We start from the raw sequence: 20,487 nt of genomic DNA on the forward strand, positions 1-20,487 counted from the left end.
CAGCTGGAATAGAAATTCTCAAACGGACGATGACACTCACGTTCTGGATCATCGGCAGATTCACCCCGCCCGTTGCAGCACTGAAGTTGATGTGCCTTGCTCCTACAGCACGAGCGACGACTTCCTCAGCGACGCACAGGCCCAGGAGACGCAAGCGAGGGCCACAGCAGCCAGAAGAACCGGCCGCAAAGCGGCTTCACGTTGCCTCTGTATCGTCTATGGAAGGTCCTTCCACAGCCCTTCGTTCCCATTTCCTGTCGCTGCAGCTCGACGAGCGTCTGCAGTTCCTTTCTTGGCTGTTTGAAGGTGCTTTGGCGAGTTGCATGCCCGACTCAGCGCCGGCAATGTGGGGAGACGGGAGTGTGCGGTCAGCCGGTCGCTCCGCTCCTCACAAGGTCGGAGAAACTCAGCGTGAGCGCGGCGAGGGGAGAAAGGGTCACAGAGACAAGCTGTGGCGATGGCTCCCCGAGGAGGACGCACGGCTCCTGAGCATGGTGGAGGAGCGCCGACCCTGGCCGGAGGTGGAGAGGTGTTTTCCAGCAAGGACGGAATCGGCGCTGCGCCAGCGGGTATCTACGCTTCGGAAACAAGAGAGGGGAATGCGTACAGCCGAACCCGTTGGTGTCATAGGAGCATCTGTAGCCCCAGAGGGTGAGACGTAATGCTAATCCATGTACATGAAAGTAATATCATGATCGACCATAAAAGGCGGCCTGCCTCTCCAAGCCGTTCATCAACGGCCCTTGGTAGGCAGGTGAGGGTGGCCTCGCCTGACCGCATCCTTATCTTTCTCCTCAGGGGGCCAACTGTACGCAGCCACAGCCGAATGATACCCACCCTCTTGGCGCCCCCCTCCCCCCCGCGGTGATTCGCATGCGACAGCCGTGGAAGGGAGGCCGTTGCTGCATGAGTTCTATTTTCAGACTTCGTCCTCGGGTATTGTTGGCTGCTGCGCCGTGCTTCAATGCCTGGAGAGTGCAACCCGAGACGAGCACCCCGTGACGGCCCCCCATTTCCTGGTGTATATAGAGGGCTCCCTCCCCCCTTGGATCCATCTTTCTTTCAATTCCTTTCCTACTTCCCATCCTACACCGCCGCGAGAGTGAAACCCGCCGAGAGGCCCTTGTCGACTCTAAGACGACCGAGCGAAACCAAAGAACCTATTTCCCCCCCACTGGAGCTCTTCAGGGTTCTTCCTTTTTCTACCCACAGCCTCGAATCCGGAGTCACCTCCTCGCAGCACAAGCCGTTCCTAGTGAGCCGCATTTCCGGGGCACAATCATCCTTCAATCATGGCGTCAGCTGATAGTCCCCGCGACGGGCTTCGTAGCACCATCATCATCAGTTCAGATGCGGAGATGGATGAACACCAGCCCCAGGCACGAAAGCTGCGAAGAAAGAGACCCCGCACAGACTACAGCTATCCGGTGTATGAGGCTCTATTTGATGACCCAGCGCCCTCCGAAATGAGGCAGCCACCGAAAAAACGTAAAATTCCCAACTTACCCAACTTGGGCACGGTTTTGGTAAGACTCTTCCTCGTATGGCACATGGTGGGGCCTTTTCCTTTGCTGATATTGAGATAGGAAACCGCGAACCAGGGAATTCATAACATTTTCGAGGCGGAGCATGCGAAGAGAAAAGCGCTGGAAGAAGAAGTGCAGCACCTGCGTGCAGAAATCACTAGGAAGAATGGGCTGGTCGACAGACTCGAGACTGAAGTACGTGAACTGAAGCATCAATGTCAATGTCAGATCTGTTATACCATCCCATCAGGGTGGAGGACCCTTCTGTGTGGACACCGGTATTGCCCAGAATGCCTTCCCCCCATTGGCGCAACCTGCGGAATGTGTCGTCAGGTTATCACTGGTGTTATCAAGAGCTACTAGGTAGAGATTTTTATGGCCAACCTCGCGTCTAATATCGAAATCATGGGTGGTGGAAAGAGGCGGAGGAGTTGGAGGTCTACATGTTTGATTGCTGAGTCGAAGCCAAGCCAAGCCTTGCTGGGTTCTTTGGCGCTCCGTCTGGCCCGCCCTTTTTTGTTTTCCGGCTCGCATTCCCTTTCGGCCTGCAACCCTTTTCGGCTCGCACTTCTTTTTGGGTCACGCTCTTTCAACACGTACATTTATAGATGTATTTAGGAACTCCTCCAGTACCGGGGCACCAATGCCTCCTTGAAACCACATACTCAAAGCTGTAACTGGGACACGTCTAAGTCTTCTCCAGACATCTCTACATCTTCTACTGGTTTAGCGGAGGGCCGACCAAGTAATTCACCGGTGAAATAAGAGAGTTGGGTCTAATATTCGAATTTTTGGCAGCATGACAGCCCCGCTAAATAAAGGTGCCCCTTTATGATCCAAGTTCTTTGCGATCATTTACTTGAAAAGCCCTATTTATATTCTGATGAGATGGACCTTTTTCTATAGGATGAATTTTAGGTACTGACAACAACATGGAGCATTCGTTGTACATTGGTTAGGTCAAAAAAGGCAGCCAAGCAATAAGCAGGGAACGCAACGCAGATTTACGGGAAAGCGAGCTCGTATCAAGGTCTTCCTCCCAATATTGAGCTTGGTCCCAGCGCACCATTCTAAGTGCCCTTTTCCTTCGCCGAATCCGCCAACTACTAAGTATTGATGGTGATAAATACAACGAAGACAACAGCTCTTTGTGGGACGAAATAATCAAAGCAAGGAATCTGCCGGTTCTTAAGATATATAATAGCTGAGATCAAGCCCTCCGATACCTTCATCCAACGGGCCAAGAAGGGAGTTAAAGGAGGAATGGAGGCAAGCGTGGCAGTTATAATAACCTGAGGGCGAACGGTACCATTTCGGCGATTTAAACGAAAGCACCCTCTGCACGAGTCCGTTGTAACTGAACCCCGGGAAAGGAGCCTCGGGCTTTGGCGAGTACAATTCATTTGATTGCATCTCCAGTGTGAGAGCACCATACATGATTGACCTGCATTCAAAGCTGCACCCATTTCCGCCGTATAGCAAGGTCTGGTGTTCCTTATGAAGAAGAAGAATTAATTTTTGGATAGCATTCTCCCTCCCATAATTTATTGCATCTAAAGTTATGTTAGATCCGCCGACACTGGAGTTCATCCTTGCTTACCGAGAATGTTTTCGGGGATTGGAAGCGCTAGGCTACTAATCCGACACGGACTCTGCGACATAGCTATCGAGGTCACTTCCTTGAACTGGCTTGGCAGTTGGAACACCCAGGAAATCCATAACCACAAGTTTAAATCCCGAGAATAGTTCGCCGGAATTGCTGATAATTTTCCAATCCACACATCCAGGAAGTGCCCCATCGCCTCCTTGCATTGGTAATAGTCTGCTATTGTAGCGACTTTAGCAAGCATCTCGAGAGATAACTCCCGAGGTATATCATTGGGCTGACAATGTATAATTCGAAGCAAGATTAAGAATGCTTCGATGTCCCAGCCCGTTGCAGGAATATCAACGGAGCCCTTTTGTAAGAGAGTCACACTCTCGTTCCACTTGCCCAATAGTGCTTTCTTAAAAACGGGAGAGGCAAGGGTCAAATGCTTCGCCGATACTCGGATCCGGTAGCCCCTCTCGGACAAGGCTTCGTCACTACCACACTGCTCCGTGCCGCCTTGATTGTAATCGCAATTCTCGTCAGCAGGCCCCTGATAAGTACCGCTATGTTCTGAATCCGAGCGCCCACCGTCAAATTCAGCTGCGTTAGGCTCTTCGGCAGGCTCTTCGGCAGGCTCTTCGGCAGGCTCTTCGGCAGGCTCTTCGGCAGGCTCTTCGGCAGGCTCTTCGGCAGGCTCTTCGGCAGGCTCTTCGGCAGGCTCTTCGGCAGGCTCTTCGGCAGGCTCTTCGGCAGGCTCTTCGGCAGGCTCTTCGGCAGGCTCTTCGGCAGGCTCTTCGGCGGCTTCTTCAACAGGTGCTTCCGCAGGCACTTCAATGTGCTCTTCTATACATGGCTTGCTGGATTGATCACGAGTATAGTGGGAGGACCTTTTCTTCTTCTTGAGATTCCTTTTCTTTTCCTTATGTGGACTCGAGCCTCTTGGGACGTCGGCCTCCTGTCTGTGGCTCTCGCAGTGAATCTTTGGTTCAGAATGGTCCTCAGAGAGCTCATTGGAAATAATTTCTTCGTTCCACACCGCAAAAGGAGGAGGATCGCCCAAAACTAGGATAACTTCGCCATCCGGATCGAGGATATGAGTTGGCTGATCCATGATGTTCGACCTTAAACTCGTTGCGCAGGTGGTTAGCACACAATCCAAAAGCTCCAAGACGAGGAGGGGACTGAAAACATTATAAATATAGAAGAATTCATAGTACGGATATTTGGAGTATCAGGTTTCGGGCCTAGAGCATGTTGGTTCTCGAATATGTATGCGAAGTCGTGGCCATTGCTGGTTGGAGCTGGATCTATGCGGACATTGTCGCCCAGGCATGCTCATTGTGTGGCACCGTTCCATTGGATAGATGAAAACACGACGAATTTAGAGCGGACCCAAATAGCCAGTTACGTTGATATAGAGAATGTGTCCAGAGACAACTGGCTCAATTACATCCACAAAAGTCGACATTGCATTCCCGGTTGCTCATTACGTACTAGAGCATCCTTGGCATGGGGGTTGGGAGACAGAAAAGCATTTCCCTTGTATTGTCCTTTTTTGAACAGCCAGCTCTATTGTTAATAGCAAAAGGGTCCCAAGATCCTTCTAAAAGGTGGCTGCGGGCCCACTCTCGGGGACGTCGTAAATTCTCTCAGCGAGCTCCCCGCTCCTGCTTCGGGAAAGCTCGAGGTAGCACCCATATCCCGTAGAAGGCGTATTATTGGGTATCACGGTGGTTGAAACACGTGTAAGAGATCTGAAACTCATACGTGTAATCCCCTATTCTTCAGAGCATCCGTGGCCTGGTCATGCCCAATGTCGCCCCTGGGGAAAAAAAATCCCCTATTCTTCAGAGTAGCCATGGCTTGGTCATGCCTGATATATCCCCTATTCTTCAGAGCAACCGTGGCCTGGTCATGCCCAATGTCGCCCCTGGGGGAAAAAAATCCCCTATTCTTCAGAGTAGCCATGGCTTGGTCATGCCTGATATATCCCCTATTCTTCAAAGCATCCGTGGCCTGGTCATGCCCAATGTCGTCCCCAGGGGAAAAAAATCCCCTATTCTTCAGAGTAGCCATGGCCTGGTCATGCCTGATATATCCCCTATTCTTCAGAGCAACCGTGGCCTACAGAGACAAGCTGTTGCGATGGCTCCCCGAGGATGACGCACGGCTCCTAAGCATGATGGAGGAGTGCCGACCCTGGCCGAAGATAGGGAGTTGTTTTCCAGAAAGGACGGAATCGGCGCTGCGCCAGCGGGTGTCTACGCTTCGGAAACACGAGAGGGGAATGCGTACAGCCGAACGCGCCGGTGTCACAGCAGCATCTGCCAACCCGGAGGGTAAGACGTAACGCTAATCCATGTACATGAAAGTGATATCATGATCGACCACAAGGTGGCCTCTCCTAACCGTTCATTAACGGCCCTTGGTAGGCAGGTGAGGGTAGCCTTGATTGGCAGTGTCTTTATCTTTCTCCTCAGGAGCAACCCATAGCTCGCCACAGGTATATATAACCGGAGAAGCCGAGCCACCTGCCCATCGCACTGCCATGCGTTCCCCTCTATGAAAATGCCAACATGAGTGACTTTGTTACTACTGTACGCAGCCACAGCCACAGCCGAATGATACCTTCCCTCTTGTCCCCCCACGGTGATTCGCATGCGACAGCTGTGGAAGGGACGCCACTGCTGCATGGGTTCTATTTTCAGACTTCGTCCTCGGATATTGTTGGCTGCTGCTGCGCCGTGCTTCAATGCCTGGAGAGCGCAAACCGAGTCTGCCCCCCATTTCTTGGTATATATAGAGGGCTCCCTTCGCCTCCAGATCCATCGTTCTTCTCACTCCTAAGCATAACCCGAGAGTCCTCGGTCCTGGTTAGCAACTGGAGCAACATCCCGCATCAACGCCCCTTTCCGCCATCCCAATACGCAGGCTATACGTCAACAGAGAGGTAGAATCGTGACCTCTCCTGCCGTTGGGTATATGTATGGCCTTCCCTCCCCCCACCCCCTCCCCGGGGACCGGATTCCATCTTTCTTTAAATTCCTTTCCACTCTCCATCCACCGCCGCAAGAAACTCACCGAGGGGCCTTGTTCGCATGGCCCAAGGTGACCCAACATCAACAATGGATTTTAATCTTTCTTCCCTGTAATGCTAAACAACCTTGTAATTGTTTCACACCGCGAAAGACTAGCGCCGGCTTAGCTCCATTTATAAAAGTATTTTCATAAGAAGCAAATTGTATCACTAGAAAAACGAACATATGTAACTTCGGATACCTCCAATCCAAGCATCGTGATCATTTAAATGCCTCGGTGGGACGTCAATCGATAACTACATGGTTCACTGTGTAAACGGGTGTCGCTAGCTGCTAGGCTACTAGGTACTAGATTCTTGCTCTTCCGCCTGCTATATAGCCTTCTAGACATGGATACTAATAATACTTCTTTTTGCATTGTTGGGCCTTTTCTACCCTTCTTGGAGAGCTTGGCCTATCTGCAAACTGCGCTTAAAATCAGGCAACACCCACTTGACCATCCACTCTGACTTGAGGACCTCTTCGGCTGTTGGTCGCTCTTCTGGCTGGAATGCCAGCATTTGACGCATCAATTCTAGGAGAGCAACCGTTTCCTCCCGACCAAACTCACCTACTCGACGCTTCCGTCGATACTTCTGCACGCCTTCCTCAAATGCTTCATCAATTGGAGGCCACACATCCCGGCGTTCTTTCGGACGTCCATCCTGGTTGAAGAATTGACTCCGTTCGTCCCATCGCTCCCACCACTTTGAGGGAATTGGTCCCAGCACATCAATTTGCTGAGAGATTATGTCATCCACAGTCGCAAATTCGCTACTGAAAATGGCCTTCATGCCAAGAATCTCCCAGATTGTTGTGGCCAGGCTCCAAATGTCTGCTGAAAATGACAGCGGGGCATGCGGCTCGAATCGGGCTTCTGGGGCCCGCATAGCCAACGGCGTGTGGCAGTCTTCCCCGCGACGAACCTCCAAGGCTGGGGCAAATGCCTCGCCAAAGTCACTAAGAAGCACACGCGCGTCAGACAGTGAGAATTCTTCTGCATTTTTCCCAAGGCGGAGTGGGATCACTGCCTTTGCTGGAACACTGGGTGGAAGCGATTTGCCATTGCGCTCCATAATGGGGACTGTCTCAGGCTCGCCATATTCTTCATATAACTGTTCGATCGAGAGCTGATCGAAACTTGATGGGAGTTTAACTAAGATGTTGCGAAGGTGGATATCTAAATAAAGATGAATATTAGCTGAGGAGGATTCAGGCACAAAAATTATGACAATGACAAACCTCCATGGACATAGCCTCGTGAATGCAAATATGCAATAGCTAGTGCGAGGCCACCCGACAGCGCCCGCGTAACTTCAAGAGGAAACAGGCGGCTAAAAGAGACCTCTCTGAGATTGCATTGTGCGGGGGTCATTGTGTAGCATGGATGAGTTCCATTGGGACCGTGTAGCTTGAATTCATCCAGGATGAAAGGAATTGAATTGCGCCCTGGATGTAGGAACGAAGACAACGGTAGTGGCGCGGAAAGAGCTCGCAGGATCTTAGTCTCATGCGGAAGCGAGTTTGCTATGCCAACTTTGACAGCAACGTAGCGCTTCAGATGAGTGTCTTGGGCTAGCCAAACAGTTGAATAGCCTCCGAAACCCAGCTTGTCCACGATGCGGTATCGCTCGTGTAGCATATCCCCAATCATGATAGGATGATAACCCCCAGGTTTGTACCTTTCAAGTGACTCTGCACCGTCAACCCAGTTGTAGGCGAAGCGATGCTCCCTTCCATCTTCTTCCCCGCGCGACATTACCGTTGATGAATAAGAAGATGAGAAGCTCAACTCAACCTTCCGAGAGCGGCAAATGGATGGTGGACGTGACAATGGAGTCGAGAGTTGAAGGGACTTCGATGGCCAGAAACAAGGATAGAAGAAGCGGCTCTTTTAGAGTAACATGCCATGATAAGTCGAAGTGGTGATGGGTGGATTGAAAAATGTGGAAAAAGGATAACCTGTTCGCCCATCTGATCCCTACATTTTGTTGAACCGTAACCGCCCAATGAAACCTCGCCACTATCAATGATTTAGGCAACCGACGGGCTGTGGTGAACAGGGCCAGTACTTTCCCCCGCTCTTTACAGGGTAAAGATAAAAATATAAGAAGAGCGCGATGGCCCTCTCTTCATCATCCCTACAATCAAATATAAAACATTTGGACTCTTGCTAGTGGTGTCTGCTCCTACATTCTTGCTTCTTGAAAATATGGCTGCTGGAAGGGGCGTCAACTTTGTCAGATACTTTTTCTATGCCGGCAACACGATCAGTTCAAGTCGAAAAAAAAACTCTGGTCGCCCTGGCCTATGCGACAGCTCGAGACCAAAAACTTGCTCCTAAGGCGATTCTCATTCGGTTAGTCCTGCTCAGCTTCTTGCAAGTCCTTGAGAGTGTGTTTCTATGTTCCTGTCTTCCTTACCTCTTGGCCATAGACACTATATATTGTCTAGTGCTAACTAGACCATGACTCAGATCCGACATGCACGATACTACCACCGTCGAAGGCAAACATGTCAAAGATCCCAAAGGCTGGCATGGCACCTTCGCCTTTCAAAGCCGACGATCAGGTGGAGCGGGAATTCCATGTGGCATCGCATGGGGTACACGAATGACAAAGAGGACTTCGTCCTAAACGAGGCAACACATACTCCAGAGAAGCAGGACAAAACTCCTCGGGGTGGAAGGGGATCTGGAAAGGTTGTTTGGCCCAGCTGAGGACCTACTTGAAGAATATGTGGACAGTCCCATTGGTTACTCGCACCTACCCGAGCAGAATTAAGAGCCAGGAAGGAGGCAATGAGCATTGTTATACATTCCATTTTGGCACAAATTGGGCGTTCATATTACTTTCAAATCCGGACACTTAATGTAGCGAAAATATGTTGTCATAATCCTAAAACTATCTTTTTATTTGTGGAGGACTCGCCATGAAGGCAATCATACGAATTTTGATATTTGCGGCGATGACGGATGCGACTCGCATAGCCTAGGTCGGTATGGAAACATATACTGCGTCTGGATATGGAAGGGCTGGATGCGTCTTCTAAATCCACCGGCTTATACAGGCCGACGAAAGCTGACAATGCTTCAGTTTAAACGCCGAGTAATCTTGTTCCCAACTATATCACCCACCCTTGATTTTTTGGGGTTTCTGTTCAGAATCTGGGTTTCATCTTCCACATCTTTGTTTGCAGCAGCAAAGCTCCATTGCACATCCTCGGTTTCATCGGTCACAGTTGAAATATCGGAATCATCTAATGTAGCAGCTATGTCGGAGTTCGTCTGGTGCTGAGATGCAGAATGACATTGGGACTCAGTTTCTGAGAATCTTTCGTTTGCCGCCCTAATAACTCCAGCCCTCTTTTCCTTTGCCCAATCTCGGGCATTCCTGTATGCCGACGCTCCTTGCCGAAAAGTTTCCAAATTACCAGTCATACCCCACGTATTGAGCTGAGTCATAATATACTCGGGGCGGTAATCTGGGCCGCTGGGCTTGGTGAGATGAGTAGTGTATAGCTTGAGTTGACCGCCATGATAAGTCGATGTAAGAGTATAGGCGTTGTTGTCGTAGGTTGATTCGTCTTCTTCGTATGACCGAAGGGACTGCATTCCTCGGGCTCCTAGAGCGCCATCATAACAAGCCTGACGTGTAGCCACAGCCAGGGATCCGTCGGGGCCTTTCGCTTCTAAAAAGAAGTTTGGTGCTATTGGGAGGTCATCCTGCGTTGACGGAACAATCTGGCTGCTCAGGTCATTGCGGATTTGGCGATTGAGCTGTTCAGGACGAGAGCCATAGAAGTGATCTGGTCTGGCAGAAGCCAGTGTGCCATCAGTTAAGGGAGCAAGATTTCCAAATGGATAATCCCCTCCGACACATTTAAGGTCACTGATATCGCCGTCAAGAATTGGAACTACTGAAACTGTAACTGGCTTCTCTTTGGATGCATATGCATCCGCTTCTCTGAAATCTTCAAAGCGCTTCTCAGAGAACTTCGAGGGAGAAAGGGAAGCTCGCGATCGCGCCAACATTTCGTTGATCTCCATCCAGTTATTCGGTTTTAATGGCTTCTCGCCGTCTGGATACCTATACTCCGGTGGATAGACTCTATGGTCAATTAAATTCTGCTGGAAGTTCCTACTATATGCTGAGGTGCTTGAGGTTTTTGTGGTCGTCTTTGTGTTTCCGGTGGTGGATGCTGGAGATTCCGCCCGACGCTTCCTACGATGGGAGGATGACCTTGAACTCATCGGTTGGGGAACAGGATACTAGGATAACATTAGCACCGAGGTGGATATTGGGTTGCAGTTACATACATTTCTCAAATCAGACAGGTCGGGTCCTCCCAATCTCGAAAACCTCTCTATCTCCTTTAAGCGACCAGGCAGACAATCACGGAGAATATCCGGAGCAATATAAAACGTTTCACGGTGCTTCAGCTCAGTAAACTGTCGAGTGATGGGCCTATGAAGCTTTCGAAATGGTCCTGGAGGGCTGTTTCTTCGGTCTAACTCTTTTATCGCGCTCTTGGTTAACCAAACCTTTGATAGATTATCCCAGTAAGATTGGCTGAGCTTCTGCTTCTTCAACTGACGATGTGGTGTTTCGGAAGGATGCTCAAGGCGTTGGCGCTTGCGGGATAGCCTAAAGTCTTGTGACGAAGGCATATGGCGGTCATAGGGCGTTTAAATTCCTAAATGGAAAGAAGGGGAAGTAAACGTCGTTTATCACCCATAAATGAGCCTCGACAATGCCGAAGCTGTCATTACTAACAATCACCTGCGATACTCCTAGTTTCTCAGCACAGGCACTAAGCCAAAAGAGGACGAATTTGTGTGTGCTATCTTCGCTCGGGGCCTGTTCGCCCTTGCAATGGTGGCGTAGAATCCTTGCACACGCTAAAATATGATGTTGAAGTTCCAGTACCAGGGTTAAATTGCTCCAGCCCGCTCCCTCAATGTATAGAGGTTTTGGCCCTCAAGAATAGGCACCGCAGGCATTAGTACAGCCCCGAATCACCTCTGAACAAGTTAACTAGCGTTCACAAGGGCATACTTTCTACGCCTCCGTGCTTGGTGATAAAGTTAAACGTAGCTTCAAATCACAATAGCTCTGCATACCCGTCGCAAAACAATCCACATGTCCCAACTCCATTGGCCGGAGCAAATGCCAGATACCATGTCCGGAGGCTGAGTGACGCGACTTCTCCTCTGCTTGCGATTGGCCAACGTAATCTTGCGTTGGTGCCTAGGTTGCAGTCACATGATGGAGGGGATGGATAAGAGACCTACTTCTCCTACTTCTCCTACTTCCCCTACTTCTCCTACTTGTATTTTCCCTATGGCTTCATCAACATGGTCTCGTATCTATTGCACAAAAGACGAACTAAGTCAGCGTCAAACAATTCCTGGAAGCTATCTTACCGCTCTCGAAGAGCGTCTTGTCATTGCTTGCAAACCATTACCTCGGCTGCAACGCAGCACAGTCCGGCGGACGATGCAGGAATCTAGGTTGATGTCTATACGGAGGACAGCTCAAAAGATCTATTTGGACATTTTACACGAGGATCCTAATATCTTTCTACCTTTTATCCTCACCATCTCAGAAACAGCGTGCAGGTCCTTTAATGTATCCCGCTTTTGTCAACAGCACAAGAAAGAGGATCGCATTCGTCTTAACGTCAAAGCTAAAAACATCTTGGAGAGTATAGCCACAAGACATAATATACGCCTGGAGCCTAACTACAAGATACTGGAAAACTTCCTATTTCCGCAACCGAAACCCATCACACGTGCAGACAGCAATGAATATTGGGCATATTCTGCAGCTAGCTTGAAAGCCGCTCACAATTTCTTTGGCGACCGCATTTTCAATGCTATCGAGAGCTCCCCGATACGGATGCGTGAGCAGTCGCATCCAACAACAGAGAGTGTGAGGATGAAGTTCCCTCAAGAAGATTTCCAGGATGTCAATCTCATGTTGGACGTTGGACTGGATAATAAATTGATCAGTGATTTGTTTCCGCGGGCAAGTGAGAGGCTATTCCCCCTCCTCCAAGCACACCCTTCGGACGGTCACCCAGTACTTACAACGCGATGCATCGCAATGCCAGAATGCCTCGGTAAGCGAAAGGATATGGAAAACTTTCAATGCAAACCACTAACAGACTTCGTAGACAACGCATATTTTACCCTCCTTGGGGCATCTCTTTCAGGCGTCTCCTCCATCTTCTGCCCTGATATATGCAACGCTATTGGGAAGAGTAAGCTACGAATATGGGAGAAGGATAATCTGCTTCATGAAACAACCGACTGCGTTATTATGGAAGTGTATCGCGACCAACCTCAACACTGCACTCTTCGTCTGCGGCTAGCCTTCGTTGAGTCCTTCGAGATAATGAACAACTTGTTTGCGCCCGGCACTTGATTGTATCACTCAATCTTCCATTTCCCCCTGACAATGTAAACACCAACATATGCAGGAAGGAGTATCTCTCCGCTTCCTTTCGTGCTCCAAATCCGGCCCCCTTCTTCATTTTGAAAGTCGATATTCTCACATTCGAAGCAGAAGAGTTTTCTTTCGCTCGGTTCTGCCCAGATATATTTGCCCAGATCATACTTGAAGGATTCTGGCGACGCGGCTAGCTTTGTCCAGCGACTTTTCTGAGAAACATTAGCTATAGAATCAAAAAGCTTCAAAAGAAGACATACCAAGATATCTTCTGTTACTGTGCCTGTCATATCAAACTGAACCAGTGATTATGATTCGAGTTGTTTTTTGATTTCCGAACTGAGATCGAATCTCCCTGAGAAAATCAGCAATTTGAGGACTCTGGAAAGTAAAACATCCCTTATACCAACCTTTATCAAAACTTCCGGCAAGAGCATTGACTGCAAATATCTATCGTAGCGAACTGCATGAGGAAATTTTGATCGACTTCAAGGAAGTAAGATCGCCCGACCCCGCCTTGAAACTCTGAGCTAAGCCACCAGGTGTGGCTGATTCATTATACCCCTCCCTCCTTCGCCTACTCCTAGTTCCCCTAGTTCCCCTAGTTCCCCTACTTCTCCTACTTCTCCAACTTCTCCTAGTTCTCCTAGTTCTCCTAATTCTCTTAATTTACCTAATTCTCCTAATTCTCTTACTTCCTCATGGCACTAATGCAAGTTGTGCCAACGCTCTCTCCTCTGATTGTCGTTAACCTCAGGCAGTTTCTCTTTCTGATCAGTTTTCTGCAGCTCAGGGACAACACACCTGGTATCCAATTTGTACTGTCCATGCCGAACTAAGGTCTGCGTCTCGGCAAGCTTGCGACGCATTTTTACCGCCACGACAGAACATGCATCTTTTCTCAACCGATCGTCTAATCTCATACGTCCAGAGACAGCATGGAGTTTACGATGATGAACCTGGATGCTTGGGTCCAAACCAACGGTCTAGATGGGTTTTCAGATCGACATCAGTCGACAGGGTCGAGACTATGTATCCTGCGGCACAGTTTTATGCATCCCTTAATTGGGAGAGTGACGGCAAGCTCCTCCCCTATCCCACATGGTCCAAGCGACGAAAGAATATGTGCCGGGGAGTATTGACAGAATGGTATATAAGGAACTACGATCCCTCCCCCCGAAATCCTGAGGCAATGAACAGACATTCAAGACACTCACAGACCTCATCAAGCCAGTTCCCCAGACCCAGTTTCCAACCCTTCTTTATCCATCAACTACCACAATGCCTAAAGCAATGGAGCTCAATGGAAAGTCCCCTGTCACTCCCCCACTGGCCCAAACGCCTCCATGTACCCCTATCGATGAAAGTCCCCAGCAGAGCGTGACAACAGGAGATGGGTATCAGCATTCCGATGCGAAAGAACTCGTAGAAGCTCTTCGCGAAGCCAGGGAGGATTCCACCACCTCCAAATCCAATCCCTCGGAAGACACTGCTGGTGGGTGTGCCAGCCCTGAGCAAGATGGAGGTAATTGATATCTCAACTGGAAACTGGGAGCATATGCTGACATGTGTTCAGAGACTGTGTTGAATAATGCTTCTAAGCTGAAGCCGCAAGGGCAGGAGATATCCTTCTCACGCAACCCCGAATCAGAATCGCCCGTGCTTATGGATAAATATATGCCAGACATACCACCCACTTGGATGGAATGTGATCCCATATTTATGGATAACGAGAACGTTGGTTTCGATCCTGCGATGAAAGAATGTTCCGAAATGAGAACACCTAAAGCTAGCAAAGAAAACATGGAGCAGTCAGGCACGCCGGTTGTTGATGCAGCACAGTATGCCTGGGGTGAACGCAAGCCGTCACCTACCGACGCATTGGCTGATGCGGACAGCTGGGTTGCTAAAGCCCGCAATGAAAGGGGAAAACCGGAGAATTATGTCAGGGCACGAGCAATTGCCAACCCCACTGACTCTTTCGAGGATCTTGCGGAGAGTTCCCAGGCTCACAACGCTTGATCCATCGCGGAAGCCTGGCGGACCCAACGCATTCTTACGTCTCGGTTTTATGCTTGTATAATGGAAAGTTTGATGTTAATGGCCAATCTGGGAGGCCCTCTGCTGTTTGTCTGGCGAGACGTTAGCTACGAGTTGACGTTCTCGCGAGGTGGACTGGGACAGATATTTTCTGCTTCACGTTTCTCTTTCATGTTTCTTTGTCAGTAATTGTTCCTGATGGCAACACTGCTTGTTTTAACGTTGAATCTCCATGACTTCGCCTTTTATCCGTCACAAGATCTGCCTTGTTTGATTTTCTGTCGTAGTTCAATAATTGACGGAACTTAGTCAAATTTTGTAAACATCGCTCGCCATACATCAACGGAAGTGCGGAGGAACCTCCCTCTGTTCGTAGGCGCCGTTTCTCCGAGCATGCTCGATCAATAAACTGTCCGTAGCTCATCACTAATGAATGGTGTGGACGACGCGGTCCTTCATAGTCACTTCCCATCTGCTCTCGAAAGAGGACAATTAGCGTAGACCAGTGGGCTGAAGGCATATAAAGCCAGCCCTCCTCCCACTTTGTTTCCCTCGCTCGATCTTCCCTTTTCTCCTCATAAAATGCCGCAGTTTTCACTATGGCGCCTACAATTCAAAACTTAGCCCAAAACAAACCAATAGCACCCAAACCAATGGCACCTGACGTCCAGAGCGATAGCCCCCAAGCACGCCAAATTTCGGACAAAAAAAGGCCAAAATGGTCCCCAGAAGAAGATGTTCTGATCATCGAGCTTCGGCAGCGCGGAATGGCGTGGGGAGATATCAGCAAGGAACTCCCCGGGCGAAGTGCACTCAGCTGTCGCCTGCACTACCAAAATTACCTTGAGAGGCGGAGTGAGTGGAGCGAGGATCGCAAGACCAAGTTGGCCCTATTATATGAAAGGTGGAAACGGCGTGATATCTGATGACAACCGGCTCTCGTACTGACAGAGCAAGCAGATCCAAGTCGGAAATGTGGGCGAAAATTGCAGAGGAGATGTCCATCCCCTGGAGGGCCGTTGAAGCTATGCACTGGCAACTGGGAGAACAAGAAATGGCGAGACGATCTAGGACAGTTCCGTTCTCATTCTCTCAACCCGCATCAAAACGCTCACGTTCCGTTCAGCTCCCTCCCTTTGCGGAACTCGACGCCGTATCCCAAGGGAACCGCAGCCACGCAGCTACTCTCTCAACGATGGGTCATCCTTCGGCGTGGGATTGGACGTGGATGGCGTGATTATCGCCGCCGTGGCTTCATACCAATAATAGCCGTACAATTGGGGTTCGATACCGCAGCGTTCGATGTATGTCTCTGGTCAGATGTCCAAGGCAAATCGGAGGTTCCGGGATATGTTGGTATTTATTCTTTGGTCCCACCGCGTGAGGCCCGGTTTCTACGGATCTCCTCTGCTTCCATGTTCGTGGTGATTGTATATGAAGATGTCTGGCGCAGGACCGGCCTTTGTTTGATTTTCTGTTGTAGTTCAATAATTGATGGAAGTTAGTCAAATTTTGTAAACATCGCTAGCCATACATCAATGGGAAACGTGGAGGGCAGGGGCCGTTTCTCCGAGCCTGCTCAATTCGCCCTCATCCATCCGATCCCTGAAACTGTCCCTAGCAGCCTACGAGTCCGTAAAATGGTGCGGTTAACGTAGACGGGGGACTGAAGGTATATAGAGCCAGCCCCACTTTGCTGAGGTCGGTGTAGTCACGTGAGGAGCTATGATGCGCGTACCATGGGAATTGGGTGCAAGCATGCCATGCTCCATCTTCCGTCAAATACAGATGATTTTTGCCAGCAGAATGGGTAAGTAACATCGCTCTCTTTATGACTTGGTGTCTGACAGTTATCACAGAGTTGGAATTCTTCGTCACCTCACAAGCCAACCCGCCAGAAACCCTCTCGCATAGAGAGAGCCGCGAGCTGTGCAAAACCATCGAGTTGATATACGCGCGATTGATTATTGCAGAGGACATCATCAGCGCTCTAGAAGCAGGCCATTATTTGGATGAGGCATTCGGCGGTCGCATTTGCAGCTTAAGGGATATAAAACGGCGCCTACGACCATATCAGCAACATGACCGACACGAGTCTCGGCCACACCTGCACAAGTGCCCTGCTGCACGATGTCAGCACCAGTTTGAGACTGCCGATAACCTGCCACGGCATATCCGAAATACAGCTGATCTTAGCCACCGGTTTGACAAAGAGATACTGGACGGGAGATACTGTTTTCAGTGTGGAAAAGAGTTCGCTTCAGCCAAATCTCTTTGGTTGCACGAGAAAAACGATCATTTAGAATCGAGCCGCTCCAGGATTGATGCTTTTAGGCAATTGCGCAGAGCTTGTGAGTTCCATTGCTCGTTCGAATAGCATCTACACTAACAGAGACAGTGTCTCACGTCGAACTACCGGCCACAGCACAACATCCAACTTGCTGCCCGTCAAGGAAGAGGAAACTTGGTGACTGCGAAAGAGGCGCTACATCGGGGAACCTTCGGGACCAACGCCAGAAACGATCAGATTTATCGAGAACGCCCTCGAGCGGAAATACTGTTCATTCTGCTAGGAAGCAAAATCAGCAGCGCGTACCTGAAGAACAGCGTCCTGACCCGCAACCAGTTGTTGAAGGGACTGCGGCGGACAAAGTTGGCGAGCTTCCCTTTCATGCTGTAATGCAGCCATCGTCGACCGGCTCCGAAATATCTGCCTTTGATTACAGTGTCAATTCCGTTGCCGATCCCAGTTCAATTCACTCCTCATATATCGGCCCCAGCGGATCCATCTTCGACTACAGTGTTGATTCCATGGCTGATCCCAGTTCAATTCACTCTTCATCTATTTGTTGAGTGGGCAAGCTTCAAAAGGTCTATCATGTCAAACTGTAACTCATCTGAATGTAGTTCAGTTGATATAAATCTATCTTTTTGCCCTTCGATCTTGGGAACTGATTCGCTAGCCAACCATTGCACATGATCCTAGAGTAGGCATTAATAGCCGACATTGGGTTCAATCTGAGGACTTTCACATACACGTCTCTACCACGGGCGCTGACAACCTTTGTTCGCCCAAGCGCTTTACCCCGGCCGCTTGTGTCGTATTCCCATTCCCAACACGAACTATCGTCGCCGAGAAGGTGAAAGCAGGTCACTACAATGACCTCTGGCTTTTTTGATAGCCTCTCCCACTGAGGCGAACGGTCGATCGCGGACTTCTCAATTACGGAGTTGACAATATGTTGGCACATTATGCATTTGAAGTCGGAGCCCGTTGCATCAAGAAAATGACGAACGGGCTGAGTTTGTCAGTCAAGTGGAAAGGAATTTGGCAGTGGAGGTTCTCACCCTGTTCTCTATAGCCTCCTCCATGGAATAAGTGTCAGCAGCGCCCTTAAATATAACATATCCATCCAAGTTAAAAGCCTCAAGTACTTTATCACCCTCCTGATGGAGGTCCAGCGTGACATCAGATGCTGTCTCAAATAGTTTCCATGATGATGTGATTCCGCGCATGATGGCGCGGGGCCTTGCGGACTCGAGACCGCACTGTATCATGAGGGGAAGCCCACATGAATTTCAACCTTGGCAACGTTCTCGGTTGTGGGGCCAATCTCCTATCCAATCAGTCAAACTAGCTCCAATTATATATCTCGAACTTACGGTGGTGTTAAATTCCAAACCTTCTGAAACATGGATCTTACTGGCGGCGAATCCATCATCTTGGGCAAAAAACAGATCAAGCACATAATAAAAAGGAGAAAAAAATGAAAGAAAAGGAGCTTTTCCTGCAAGCGACTTTCGGCAGGCGAGCTTCCTTTTTAAAACCAGGGATTCTGCCATAAATCAACCTTTGAGGCCTCCTCTCATTTGACAGCCTTGCGCAAGGCTGCCAGTTGCTCGAGGGGCTCTTACATACACTGCTCATTTCGCTGCGTTACATGGCTTACTCTAATTGGTAGCCAAGCTCATTCTCCGGTAGCTCCTCCTGCAGAAACTTTGTTTAAATTTGAGACTTGTAAACTGAACGATACACTACAAGGGAGCGGCACGGATGACCAACTAGAAACCTACAGGAATGATGGAAGAGTGAGTAAGCTAGACTAGATTGCAATGTGTTATGTAATACTAAAAGTAGAAGCATAAATTGATATTGAGAAGCGCTGCATGGTGTCTGTCACCTTGCTTGTGTTGGCGATGTAAGATCTAAACATGAATAGTTCTTCAATTGTACACATTACGCCCCGCAGATTTTTTTTGTACTCCAGGGAGGATGGTCCATGGTGCCTGAGGCAGTAAGTCAACAACTGGAGCTCTTTGATAGAAAGAAACACAAATGGCAATGCCGGGCCCTTTTTTAACTCATCGCGATACGCTCGATAGTTGACAATGCTCGACAGCTGCAGGGGAATCATCTTGTCGTCCCACCCACCTTGCTTCAAACCGTAGAATATCGCAGTCGACCCGTGAAAGTTTCGACGTTCATATAAGCACTTTGATCGCCAGTTAAAAAATAACCAATGAGCAAGAAAGTGGCATTAAGGCTTACTACAGCAAGTTCGACTAACGCAGCACCGTGCTTTAAGTCAGTTTGAAGACCGTCGGCAACGTCTTCACATCGACGATTCCAAGAGTGACCCAAGGCATCGAGCCACCTGTGGATGCCCTTGTCCTCCATGAACATGAGGGCATAATCGTCGCGGAAGGACCTCAGGTCGTTTTCTGTCATCGAACTGGCTAGTAATCCAGGCGGTGTGTGACGAATGCCGCGGAAAAGCGAGGTGTCAGTTCGAAACTCTGCCATCTCATCGTAATCCCATTGTCGATGATAAGTCCGCTGAAAGCGAATATCCAGGAGGTACAATACGTCCGGAGTCAGGTCAACGGTTGGGAGAACACGCAGAGGTCCAACGATGAAGCCGATATTCAGATCGGAGGTCACAAGCCGTCCGTTCAGCGATTCGATGCTGCTCGATATTATCGAGCGTGCAAAAGGGTTTACTTCGGAGATGATCTTCCCTCGAAGTTAGCAGACAATGCAAACAAAGCAACCGGCTTCGGCTTACCTCTAGAAGGTCGTTTTTGACCTTCTGCGCCTCTGAACACCGTCGAAGGCGGTAGTACAGCCGAACGCTGAGCATTTCATGGTACCAAAGGAACGTATCCACCACATGTGCGTTGCGCCCAGTTGCTTTCAAAACCCATTCAGCAAACGGAACTTGCAGAAATGCCGACCAGGTCGCTGCATCGATTGCCCTGGCTAAACTGCGGGTATCGGCCGTTTCAACATCCGCCAGTGGGTTTTTCTCGTAGAGAAAATCCATACCAGATATGCGCTGCTGTGTGCTTAAAATGTGATGAACAGAAATTATCGTGGAATCTGACAGCGGATGAAGAGTTGATTTTGAACGAGATCATATCCTTGATGGATGAACAACAGTGATTGCAGTCTTATCCTATATACTTCTAGTAGCCATAACAAGCACCGCGGCTCAAACACCAGACCACCCACGCTCAGGGATGGGAGATGATCAACTAACGCTCCAACGCCAAGACTACCCCTATTCAGGAATGTCAGACACTCCAACGCCAAGACCACCCTCAATCGGGAAATATGTATGCCCTGATGAATCGGTTCGCGTGGCGGAGTTCAACGCCAAAGGTCATGCCTGGTTGAATAAGTATAGCAGTCACGTATGGCAGGGGAATTGGGGCGACTTGATTGACTCGCGGGACCTCGTAATGTAGCGTTCCTGGCCGTCTAGTTCGTCCAGATGGGCTTGACGAGACAGAATATAAAT

The 20,487-nt window shown here is 49.4% G+C and overlaps 8 protein-coding genes across 8 annotated transcripts; 3 read left to right on the forward strand and 5 right to left on the reverse strand.

The window, feature by feature from the left end:
* Positions 1-1,292: 1,292 nt before the first annotated feature.
* HCAG_03058 (predicted protein) lies at positions 1,293-2,437 on the forward strand (the record flags this gene model as incomplete). The annotated part of the gene is made up of 4 exons (XM_001542837.1): positions 1,293-1,526; positions 1,587-1,721; positions 2,145-2,271; positions 2,433-2,437. 4 exons carry the CDS (start codon positions 1,293-1,295, stop codon positions 2,435-2,437), a joined length of 501 nt encoding a protein of 166 aa, XP_001542887.1.
* Positions 2,438-2,714: 277 nt separating this feature from the next.
* On the reverse strand, positions 2,715-5,193 carry HCAG_03059 (predicted protein; the record flags this gene model as incomplete). Its single annotated transcript, XM_001542838.1, has 4 exons — positions 2,715-3,079; positions 3,127-4,219; positions 4,612-4,656; positions 4,885-5,193. 4 exons carry the CDS (start codon positions 5,191-5,193, stop codon positions 2,715-2,717), a joined length of 1,812 nt encoding a protein of 603 aa, XP_001542888.1.
* A 339-nt stretch (positions 5,194-5,532) lies between these two features.
* HCAG_03060 (predicted protein) lies at positions 5,533-6,217 on the reverse strand (the record flags this gene model as incomplete). Its single annotated transcript, XM_001542839.1, has 3 exons — positions 5,533-5,677; positions 5,714-5,960; positions 6,199-6,217. The coding sequence occupies 3 exons, from the start codon at positions 6,215-6,217 to the stop codon at positions 5,533-5,535; spliced, it is 411 nt and encodes a 136-aa protein (XP_001542889.1).
* Positions 6,218-6,586: 369 nt separating this feature from the next.
* Positions 6,587-7,953, reverse strand: HCAG_03061 (predicted protein; the record flags this gene model as incomplete). The annotated part of the gene is made up of 2 exons (XM_001542840.1): positions 6,587-7,374; positions 7,437-7,953. The coding sequence occupies 2 exons, from the start codon at positions 7,951-7,953 to the stop codon at positions 6,587-6,589; spliced, it is 1,305 nt and encodes a 434-aa protein (XP_001542890.1).
* A 1,332-nt stretch (positions 7,954-9,285) lies between these two features.
* Positions 9,286-11,643, reverse strand: HCAG_03062 (predicted protein; the record flags this gene model as incomplete). Its single annotated transcript, XM_001542841.1, has 7 exons — positions 9,286-10,464; positions 10,513-10,737; positions 10,791-10,889; positions 10,928-11,094; positions 11,317-11,443; positions 11,488-11,562; positions 11,620-11,643. 7 exons carry the CDS (start codon positions 11,641-11,643, stop codon positions 9,286-9,288), a joined length of 1,896 nt encoding a protein of 631 aa, XP_001542891.1.
* A 2,284-nt stretch (positions 11,644-13,927) lies between these two features.
* Positions 13,928-14,668, forward strand: HCAG_03063 (predicted protein; the record flags this gene model as incomplete). Its single annotated transcript, XM_001542842.1, has 2 exons — positions 13,928-14,171; positions 14,223-14,668. 2 exons carry the CDS (start codon positions 13,928-13,930, stop codon positions 14,666-14,668), a joined length of 690 nt encoding a protein of 229 aa, XP_001542892.1.
* Positions 14,669-15,339: 671 nt separating this feature from the next.
* Positions 15,340-17,539, forward strand: HCAG_03064 (predicted protein; the record flags this gene model as incomplete). Its single annotated transcript, XM_001542843.1, has 5 exons — positions 15,340-15,541; positions 15,638-15,990; positions 16,367-16,391; positions 16,546-17,037; positions 17,112-17,539. 5 exons carry the CDS (start codon positions 15,340-15,342, stop codon positions 17,537-17,539), a joined length of 1,500 nt encoding a protein of 499 aa, XP_001542893.1.
* Positions 17,540-18,721: 1,182 nt separating this feature from the next.
* HCAG_03065 (predicted protein) lies at positions 18,722-20,010 on the reverse strand (the record flags this gene model as incomplete). The annotated part of the gene is made up of 4 exons (XM_001542844.1): positions 18,722-18,748; positions 18,868-19,179; positions 19,236-19,700; positions 19,753-20,010. The coding sequence occupies 4 exons, from the start codon at positions 20,008-20,010 to the stop codon at positions 18,722-18,724; spliced, it is 1,062 nt and encodes a 353-aa protein (XP_001542894.1).
* Positions 20,011-20,487: the final 477 nt, after the last annotated feature.

Source organism: Histoplasma capsulatum, genomic scaffold (genome assembly GCF_000149585.1).
Source record: "Histoplasma capsulatum NAm1 scaffold_2 genomic scaffold, whole genome shotgun sequence".
NCBI classification, from domain to species: domain Eukaryota; kingdom Fungi; phylum Ascomycota; class Eurotiomycetes; order Onygenales; family Ajellomycetaceae; genus Histoplasma; species Histoplasma mississippiense.